The sequence below is a fragment of the Labrus bergylta genome, chromosome 10, assembly GCF_963930695.1.
Source record: "Labrus bergylta chromosome 10, fLabBer1.1, whole genome shotgun sequence".
NCBI classification, from domain to species: domain Eukaryota; kingdom Metazoa; phylum Chordata; class Actinopteri; order Labriformes; family Labridae; genus Labrus; species Labrus bergylta.
This window is the reverse complement of record NC_089204.1, coordinates 14919925-14931093: the sequence shown is the minus strand read 5'-3', so window position 1 is coordinate 14931093 and position 11169 is coordinate 14919925. Positions and strand designations below refer to the sequence as shown.

General features: G+C 39.3%; 1 protein-coding gene across 1 annotated transcript; it reads right to left on the bottom strand.

Moving 5' to 3' along the window:
- Positions 1-41: 41 nt before the first annotated feature.
- On the bottom strand, positions 42-10468 carry cdc5l (CDC5 cell division cycle 5-like (S. pombe)). Its single transcript, XM_020655356.3, has 19 exons — positions 10263-10468; positions 9720-9823; positions 8519-8680; positions 8209-8336; positions 7244-7343; positions 6981-7107; positions 6793-6884; positions 6537-6681; positions 5347-5538; positions 4144-4292; positions 3889-4060; positions 3634-3798; positions 3425-3505; positions 2398-2649; positions 2051-2158; positions 1844-1933; positions 1599-1730; positions 1402-1482; positions 42-421 (listed from the first exon to the last, which is right to left on the bottom strand). The coding sequence occupies exons 1-19, from the start codon at positions 10305-10307 to the stop codon at positions 308-310; spliced, it is 2439 nt and encodes an 812-aa protein (XP_020511012.1). The 5' UTR covers positions 10308-10468; the 3' UTR covers positions 42-307.
- Between the last annotated feature and the right edge of the window lie 701 nt (positions 10469-11169).

Genomic DNA, 11169 nt, shown 5'->3' with positions numbered 1-11169 from the left:
GACATTTCTGTTTCTCTGAAAGACAAACACTTACTGCAACATTGTCATTGTTGAAAAGAAACTTTATTGGTCACTAATACAGAAACACAGGGGATGTCTGAGCATGCTCAAAACTCTGTGACATCATAGCAACATTAGAACATGGACGCAGGGATTATTCGAGGGGATTGCCGCAAATATCGATACATGACTGAATGTTGAACACGATGAGTCGGACTGCTGAAGAGAGGAAACTCATTTTTGTTTGTCAGAGCTTCTTTTATCTTGGAATTAGTTTCTCCACGAGTTTGTGAAGCATGTGTGTGGTTCAATATTTCTGAGCACTGTTAATCAGTGCCTCCCTCTCCATCAGGAGCTCTCCATATCTCTGCTGAAGTTCTCTCTCTCTCTCCATCTGCCTCTCCACGTCCTCCCGCAGTGCCTAAACACACAAACACAGGTTCAATCAATCAGGTGAAAATAATATTGCTCTCACAAATGTATGGAGTTTAGGTGTTAATTCAACAGAATACACATAACTAAAAGGGTTTTATGATACTTTGGTTTCACAGCCTTCCACGTATATTAAACCTCTCAAGCTGCTTGTTTACAGAATATTTCCTAAATTGTAACTTGTGGCCATTCTATTGAATGGAGTACTACATGGATACGATGAAAAATATACTCTTCAGTTATTAACTAAAACCCGGTGCACAGTAATTCATGCTTGACAGTAAAAAAGTTGAAGTAAAAGACCAATGAGAGATTACAAAAAAAGATTTTCTGCACCAAGAGACTGTAGGTCTCTGCTGTATATAGTTATATGAGGCATCACAATGCTGTTTTACAATATGATAAATAGCAAATGTTTCACATTATGCTTTATTGTGTATTTTGTTTTGTTGCGAAGATTTTGCACACGAAAGAGCCAGGCAAGATTAGAAAAGAAACAAACAAGGAAGAGAGTGAACATGCCACAGAACCCACAAGTCCACAAGCAGACGTGCTCTGACCAAATTGTGGAGCTCTTAGCTAAAGAGGGGCTATTGTCATCGCACTGACTTGATATGAAGATAAAACCCCTTAAAAAGAGACCAGAACACGGTACTGTGCAAATGCTGCTGAGGACAGGGTCTGGTTTAATTTGTGTCATTTTTTACTGAAAATGAAGCATGAAGGTAAATTGAAGATCGGAGGAGAAAAGCTTTTCTTTTTAAGGGTCTAGTTTATTATCAAATAAGTAATTTATTCTTTCCATGTGGTCATTAGATGGTGTATTTACTGATTAAGTCTAGAGAACAGGTCTTGTTTTGGGATATTTGTTGTTATCGAGATAGTTTGATACGGTCATCTGATTTAAGGATGTTTTAAAGTGAATGAAATCAATTATATGTTTGTGCGTTTGTGTCTAAATATATTTACTGCTTGTCTCCTGGGAATGGCTGTATCTTCATGTTTCTTCAGCTGATTGAAGGTCTGGAGCTCTGTGGCTGACTGCTCCACCTGGTGGACACCATAAGGCATAACATCAACTTAAAAAAATTATACAAGACGATTTATCATTTGTTTTAAGAACAAATTAATGTTTAACTAACACTCTGCAAGACAAGGTTCAGTACCTGTTCCCACAGCTCATTGTGCTGCTTCAGGAGTCCCAGTGCTCTTGACTGAAACCCTCCCAGCAGGATTTTCAGTTTTTTCTCCAGTTTGGCTGCTTTCCGAGCCTCCGCCGTCATGTGACCACGGTTCACCTGAGGGATACACATACAGCAATCTCAGTATATCATTTTTCGTAGCTTTTCCTTAAAGGTTAAAATTTTCAAATTGTAGTGTGAAATGTTTCTGTGTCTGTGTGCTTTCTCACATCTAGTTTTTTCTCCAGGCTTTCAATACGGTCTTTCTTTGACGCCAGGTTAGCTCGGGTGTACCTGTTCTGAGTAGGGAGATATAAAACCTGCAGAAAGAGGGAGAGGCAGATCAGATACATTAACAGTTATCTGAAATACTGGATAATCATCAGGACAAGATCAAACTCTTGACTTTTCCAATTTTCCAACAGCAGAATGCTCACCTGTCCGTAGCATTCCTCCCACACCTGGCTGTAAGCCTCCATACTGAGATCACCATGACCCATACCCGCCTTCACCACCTCCATTTCTGCTGCCAGAATCTCTTTTGCCTGTTTATAAGCACGTCACAAAACATCATTAATCACCACTGACAATAAAATAATGACAACGTATTTGGATAGAGCTACTGCTATTTTGCAACAAGACAGTCAGACATACTTCTGTCAATAAATAGATTCTTTCCTGGTTCTTGTATACTGAGACAAGGACAGTAGTCCAGTCAAACGGGCTAATGGAGCTAGAGCCGTAGCTCGGCTTGACTGTGCATCTGTTCACATGCGTTTGTTACCTGCTCCATGTCCTCTGTGCTGACTGTCTTGTAAGGGTGAGCTTCCAGGAACGCAATATGTGACGCATTGTTAGATGTGGAGGCGGGGCCTCTGCCTTTGGTACGCTGTAGCTGACTGCCCGTCATGGACGATGGGTGGTGTAAACAGTCGTAGTGCAGCATGGTGATCATTTCCTGTTTGATCAGCTCCTCTGCCAGCTGGGGGTCCATCGTAGGGTCCATGGAGACAGGACGGAGGACGGACTCGTTTACCTGTGGAGAAGGATGTGAATGAGCTGCTGACAAGGCCATAAAAATAAAATCCCTCATTATAATTTCAATCATCTCTTAGATTGTTTGTTACTCGGTGTTAGATTATTGGTCTGTGACTCGGTTGTCACTATTCAAAAATATATCTAATGAAATCCAATCAATGTGAGTCAATGTTACAACCATCTAACAAATCTACTTCTGACATAAAAGATTTGAACTTGTAAAGTATGTACGAATCACTGAAGTGAACACCGGATGCTGTCCGAGGACTAGTGATTTAAAATTGATTACTAATCAAACTATAAGAGAGTCAGGGTGTATGTTTTCTACGTGTAGGGCTATCATACCAGAATTTGAATCTTCAGCACAATAGTTTAAAAACATTACTCAGTGCAAGAGAGCATGGACAAACAGGAACGCTAGGAATAGAACGGAGAAATCCTTCCTGCATATTATCCCGTATGCTCTTTTGTAAAGCGTCTCGAGATTACACTATGAATTTGAGCTATACAAATAATGATAGATTGATACTCAGTACCACTTTCAGTATCACAACTATTCCATTTAAATTCTAGGAACACATAAGAAGATGTAATATTATTTTATTGCCTAATTAATAATAACTATTGTAGCTCTGTTACTTAAAAGTAAAAAGATACTTTAAAGCTAAGGAATTACTCGATGATATTGAATGTAAAATGAATAGAGGTTGTATGTTTTGAAACATGAGGTACCATAAAAGTATCAAAGTGTAGTCTATCTTGGACGGCCTTACCTCGGTGGGTCGGGGGAAATTCCTCTGAACAGCTGTGTGTCGCAGCTTCAGCTCCTTCTCCTTCTCTGCTGCCCTTACAGCCTGACAACCACAAACAAATACAAAAGTAACTCTTTGTTTATTTGGACTACAGGTACACAAAACTAGGTATACATTGGATGGCATATTTGAGTGTGTGTGTGTGTGTGTGTGTGTGTGCGCGCGCTTACCATCTTGCGTGCCTCCACTTCTGCAGAGTCCTCTATGAACCCTATCTCTGTCTCCGTCTCCTCAAGTTCTTTCTCTGCGTTTTCAGGAAGAACGATCTCAAAGTCATTCTTGGGCACAGGAAGTGACATCAGTCCCTGTCTCAGCTGCTGAAGGCTTTCTCGTTGCTGTGAGAGAGGATGGAGATGGCAATTCAATAAAATAACTCTAAATCCTCACAAGTCAGTTATGCTCTGAAGTGTCTGCTGTGTATTTACCAGATGTTTAGAGAATGCCGGGTCAGCCAGTTGTTCCTCGCTGTTAATATTTAGTTTGTCTCTGAGGGGCGTGCGGGCAGGGGTCAAACCTGGTGTCACCGCCCCACGTGGGGTCATCTCTCCTCCAGCCTGAGGCGTCATGCCTTCTTGCCCCTGACCCTGTCCAGGAGTTCTGTTAGAGAGAACCATTAATGTTAAAATGTACAGTAACAGCTGGTCTGTTTTACAATCAGAGCAGAAATGAAGGAAATGTACCTGAAAGGTGTGCTAAGAACCGTGTTTGGTGTTTGTATCTGTTGACGCTGGGGAGTTACTCCACTGAAGTCGCTCTCGTGCAGCGGTGTGTTGAGGCCGCCCTTCAGAGGCGTGTCGATGTTGGTCAGAGCCATCAGGTTCTGGGCTTCCTGCAAATACAGAAATATTCATGTATAAATATGTAATCCTGAAAGTTCTGTTACAAACACACAGCTACAATGTTTTTGATCTCATGTTAGAGCAGGGACACGTGTACAAGAAAGACATCAAAGTAAAAAGTATCAAAGCCAAAGTGATAAGACTTAAAATATTTGAAACTGGGAAACAAAATCAGATATCTTTACACACTGGTAAAGAAATCATTATGCATACAAAAAAATTACTGAGACACGTTATAAAAAATGTAATAAAACCTGAAATGTAATAACTGATCGATAACGTAACAAAAGTGCTGAGCCGAATTTGTATATTAAAAAAAAAAAAAAAAAAATGTAATAAAACCCAAAAATGTAATAACTGGTCGATAACGTAACAAGACGCTGAGCCCAAAACGTAACTTTGTCTAAATATTTTTCTCCTAATTGAGTGAGTCAATAATTTATGCATATTGCTTCAATGTAGAGTGTAGTATTATACAGATATACACATACCTAAAGAAGTATATGCTTCAAATTGTGTTTATTTGTATGTGGCCAACATATATATTGTACATATACAGTAGAAATAATCCCATCAAGAATACTCTGGTATTTGGTACTGACAAGGTAAGATAAGTTCATGACCAAGAAACCCAGTTCCCTGCTTTCAATAATTAGTACCCAGGTCTCCTGAAAAATACTACTGGTTAGGTTTGCCCGCAGCCAATTAAAAATCACTGTTCTTAAGCTTACTGCAACATGTGGATAGCTTCGAAAAGCAGCAGTTCCAAATATGTCAAGTTGACGTTTTGTACATAGATTTTGTAACAAAGTTGGCAATTCAGTGTTGGAGAACATGCTCAGAAAAAGGCTATAAAATATGCCGGTGAAAACTAACTTTTTGGGTTTCTTCCTCACTTTAAATGGTATATGTAGAGTAATATTTTAAATTTCAAGACTTGTTTGTAGTCTTATCTCCTGTGAATCATTTCATGTCTTTAAATAAGTTTGAATATATTCACTGTATGTGTTTGAAGTATCCATACTCTCAGCGTGAGTCTGTTACCTGCAGTATCCTGTCCTGCACAGCAGGAGTGCGTGGAGTACGTAGCCCCGTTGACATGGTGTTGGTGACACTGTACTCTGACAGGAGGGCAGACGAGGCAGAGTTTCCGCTTTCGCTTTCCTCGGCAGCTTGACGGGCGACCTCACTGGCAACACCCAATTTGACAACCTCTTCCAGCTCAGCATCACTGATCTGTGAAGAACATTAATTGAATATTAATAAGAGAAATCTGTCAGTCAATTTCAATCAGCGTTATTAAATTATCTCCACCAAAAAAAAACATACAAATTTGTAAATGACAAAATATATATTACAGGATTTAACAAATACAATGTCTCGTAATAAAGGGGTTCAATTTTAAGTATACAGTGTACTTTACTGTCGAAAAACAACAATCAATAGAAGCAACAACACTGTCTGTAGGAATCCATCCAACACTAGGGCTGTCGTGGTGAAGGAATTTCCACCGTGGTGATCCAGAGTGGCTAAATAGTGCGGTGTACACTACGATTTGAATATATAACGACTCTGTAGCCAAGTCGTACTGTACAGGTTTTCTTTCTTTTTTTTTTTAAACAAACTGACGTGGTCATAACTGTTGCTGTCATGACAGTGCTGTATTTCAGCAGGAGCTGTGCCATGTCTGTGTGTGCAGTTTCTGCTGCGCTGCGCTGCTGGCATGTACACTGTTACATGAATGTTTGTGTCTCCCACTGAACAGTGCTGTTGTTAAGTAAATAATAAAATCAGTGAAGTCCAAATCAAAATAATCTTGCAGATGAGAGCTCACATTGGATGTTTCCTCGTTTCAAAGAGATCTTTGTGGTGCAGACTTTAAAAATTGAATTATCTGAATCAGCTGGTTCTCCTTTTCAGTTGGCTGAAAGCCTGAATGTTAACAAAGGGGTGAAGTTACATTTGGTTTAGGTTCCTGTGCAGTTGCCTTTGGGTCAGTCTGAACATTAGGTGGGGTGAAGTGACTTCACATGCGGTAATCCTTTTTTATTTCTGCGGGTATATGCTTATCTTTTAATTATTGTACATTTTAAAGAGATTTGTTGCCACAGCTGTGTGATTTGTGACTGTATTGAAAAGACGAAAAGCAAACATTTATATTTTTTTCCTTGAGGCTTTTTTGCCTATCCAACTCCAAAGCTTCAGCTATAAATGTGTTAGTGCGTAGCAGTTACCTGTGGGGTAGGTAAAACCAGCTTGGAGCGCTTCTTTGTGAACTCTGCCACTCCACTTGTCTGCAAGATGGCAGATGGAAGATCGCTCTCTTTCTTCTTCTTGATCTTACTTTTATCTTTCTTCCTCTCCTTCTCTTCTTGCTCACTAAATTATACACACAAAAAGGGTTAAAGAATAAAGACAATACATTCATTCTGTGCTTGTTCAAGTGTTAACTACAGTTGTAGAAAAAAAATAAGCTATGATGTCACTGACTTGCGTAGTTCTCCATCCAGGTGCTGCTGCCTGAGTCTTTTAAAGTTTGGCTCCAGAGGGACGTACTGCTCCATGCTGGTGTCATAGAAACCCTTAAAGCAAACAGAAGTACATTTAAATGGAGTCCAAATGCTTTGGTAGTGTTAAAGGTTCTGTTATAATAGACAAAACCAATCAATGGTGTTTACCTGTGCAGGTTTCTTTTCAAAGGGAATTTCAGCGTTGTAGTCCACTCCTCTCTTCTTCTTCCTCTTCTTCTGGACATCGATTCCAGCTGCTCTCAGCTCTCTGCGTTTCTGCAGAGCAGCCAACCGCCTGAGACAGAAAGCGAGGGAAACTGAATTATCTCAACAGCCTTGTTGAAGCCCACACCATCACATAAGTTTTATCAAAAGGAAAAACTAACTGTGTATTTGTGCATGCAGTGTTTGTGGCAGTGTATATATCTAACCTGGCTTCCTCAAGCTGTTTCTCTCTTGCCTTCCTCTTGGCTTTCTTGCCCTGGGTGTTGGCCAGTCGAGCCCTGGCCTCAGACAGCATCTCCAACTCATCTACACAGAGCGTAAAAAAGACAGACAAAAATTTACCTTTTCTGTTACGACACATATGAAAGAGGTCAAACAAGTAAAAACAGGCACAAACGGGAAAAGGCTTTAATGTTTTTGATGTGCATTATAACAACCTCCCACTGCATACTGAAATAATCTGAGGAGAAAGAAGAAAACTATATGGGATCCCTTCTACAAAAAAATTAATATTCAAAGCACCAGGGTACGTTCTGAACCTTGGATAAGTTGTTGAAATAAAGTCACTGTTAAAGCTGCAAAAATTAATAACCGAGATAGTCAATCGCACAGGAGCATAGGATGGTAGGCAGCCGTCACAACTGCGCATGAAGTCACCTCACCCCAACTTAAATGAAGACAGAACATAAGGAAACAATAGCAACTGAAATGGTACCTCAACGAGGCTTTCAGCCAAATGAATAAAGGAGAACCAGCTAATTTAGATGAGGCAATTGTAAACAGCGCCTGGTGCTGAAAGAAAGCACCGACCCAGCAGCAACAGTTATCACCAGAATCACCTCCTCTTCAGCCTACAGAAAAAAAACTGACGGCAGCGCTGCACAGTACGATTTGGCTACAGCTTATACATAACGACAGGTTACTTCATGTGAAGACTGGCATCCCTGCAGCATATCAGCTATCTCTCCCTTGTCATGTTATGTATTCTGTTGCCAAATTGTACTGTAAGGGTTTAAAAAAATACATAAATTAAATCAATAAATGGGGAATGGTGCGATAATACAGAATTGAGCCACCCTAAGTTTCAGCTGGGGGAATTCCTTGACCGCAACAGCCCTAGTCACTGTAAAAGTTTTGTCTCTTTATCATGGTCTGAGGTGTATTCACCAACCTTCGTCCATGTCAACAGGGTCAGGTCGGGCAGGTTTAGTTTCAGGATTCGGGTCAATCTCCCCTGGTTTTAACTTCCTGGGGTCGTCTCCAACTTCTTCCTCATTATCTCTTTGTGCTGCCTTGTCTCTAAACACACAAACACACATGAATACAGTTAATACTGTGAATCAACAGAATTTGCAATTACCTTAATACAATTTATTAAAGTAGTCTAAGGATTGCGTTTCAAATTAAACAACAAACAAAAGCAAGGTTCTGGTTTTCCAGGGTTTAGTTTAGTTTCAAATTAAAATAAGGAAGAGTCTCACAGCAGGTATTCATAGTGTTCGAGACACTGGGCAGCTGTGCGTCCTATGATAGGGGCAATGGTCCTCCACTGAGTGGGCATCAGCTTGGCCAAGTGAAGCAGCTTCTCCTCCTCTTCTCTGGACCATTCTGTTTTCTTGATACTGGGGTCCAACCACTCGTACCTGCACACAAACACAAATGTTGTTTGTAACATTTTTTATAACGAGGAAATATGGAAGAAGGAATAGAAACACTGTCATACACAAGCCCATACATAATATAAACACCAGAGCCAACCACAGACATGGATAAAATAAAAAGGTTCAATGCTTTCAATGGGAGTTTAATAATAATTTATCCTTTATTAATACCGGGGGTGGGATTCGTTTTTACACTCTGTCTAGTGAACATAACATTGTAAAGGACAGCTCACACGCCGGCTTTCATCTGTTCGACATGCTGCCCTCTAGCAGACCCTACAGGTCTGTCAGAGCACGGACAAACAGACTCAAGGACAGCTTCTTCCCCAGAGCCATAACCACACTGAACCTGGACATGCTTTGACCGTCCCACCCTCACCACACATACTGTGCAATATTTATTTTACATTTCTGTAATAATTTTACATTTAATATTGTGCAATATTTATTTTATATTTCTGCAATAATTTTATTTTCATAATGTGAAATATTTATTTTATATTTCTGCAATAAGTTTACATTTCATACTGTGCAATATTTATTTTATATTTCTGCAATAAGTTTACATTTCATACTGTGCAATATTTATTTTATATTTCTGCAATAATTTTACATTTTCATATTGTGCAATATTTATTTTATATTTCTGTAATACTTTTATATTTCATACTGTGCAATATTTATCTTATTTTATATTTCTGCTATAATTTTACATTTCATACTGTGCAATATTTATTTTATATTTCTGCAATATCTATTTATATTCTGTTATTTCTCTTCTTTTGTTGTTCTCAGCTGTGGATGCCTGTATGTGTGTGCACTTTACGGTGAAGCCAAATAATTTCGTTGTACAATTGTATAATGACAATAAAGACATTCTTCTATTCTCCTTCTATAAACATTTTCACAGTTCTCATAGTGGTTTAGATTAATATTATACAAGTTGTAACCAAGAGTGTGCCTGAAGAGGTCATTCATATTATTAAAGCTGTTGATGTAGTAAAGCTGTATGAAGACTCACCATCTGGCTTTGCATTGTTTGGCTGACTTCCGATGAAGCAGGGAGGCGATACGAGACCACTGATTTTTCCCATATTTCATCACAGCTGCCTTCAGGATCTCATCCTGCACAAATGTTCAGATTTTACAGCAAAAAACAAAAAAAACCATTCAGACATATGACATGTATTTTCATATTTAGTGCCTTGCCACTTGTTTGTTCATACAAATTACATGTTGCTTAGACTTGTGAAATACAAATAAATAACATGTTTTTCACTATCACAATGAGACTTTTCTGTCATTTGTAACACTTCACTTCACGTTAGCTCACTGCTAACATTTCTAAATCGTGCAGGCTGCAGTATTTAAAGCTTTACTGAGTAAATGCGTTACGTATTACACAACATCACACACGCAGTAAAACTAAATAATGAATCCACGTATAAAGCGGGCTAAAGGCCATAAAGTTAGCAGCTATCTTGATTCTAGACCAGATCCAAACATTTACTACTGTGTATGTGGTTAGCATAATGCTAACGCAGCTAGCCATGTAAACACGTACCTCAGTGTTGCGCCAAACGCCTCCTTTTATCATAATTCTCGGCATCTTGACGGCTTGTTGTTCTCTCCTCTCACCGATTAACTGTTATGATTGCTTCTGCACTAGTTATTAAGATAACTAGCGTTAAAAAATACACACTCAAACTCTCCTTCAACACGGGGAGAAATGCGAGGGAACACCGGAAACTTGTGTCGCAGAAATCAACCAGCGGATCTTTTTCTTCTTCTTCTTCTTCTTTTGGATTTGGCAGAGTAGACGCAGCATTGGCGCATTGCTGCCCCCCACAGGCTGGAGTCATAAATGAATCATACCTTATATCCACTGGTACAGGCCGCTGGAAAGCAAAAGCATTCAAGCATTTTTTTTTTGTTTCTCTTGGTCTCATTGAGCCGTAAGTCTCTGTACAGTTTATTGATTTAATGCTCATTAGCTTCATATTCAATTCAATATCACCCTCTTGTAGTTGTAGACATAGCCTACCTGCACTTTCCGATACACGTGCCTAGACATTAACAGTACTCTGCCCTACAAAGGCAAAAGACCTTAACTCGCCAGAGTGTAGAACTGAGATAAATGACTTTAAAGTCTTTTTGTTGTCCAGCCAAATGAGTTGCAGGCAGAATATTGGAAATGTGGCAATTCTTTGTCTTTTTAATGAGGTTATTAATGTACATAAAAATCTTGAGGTCAAACATGACCGTTGACCCCTATTTGGAAGTTAAGGTACTCTGCCGTTGCATTGCCTGTACAATAATAAGAGGTCATGCCAAGGCAAAAGGCATTAACTTCCATTTGTTAGCTCCCTTGGTTGCTGATCACTATATTAAGTCAGTATATAATAATAATGATAACATGAAATCTAGTGCTCATGGCACGATTAAGTGCTTGATGACAGATATTAAAACAA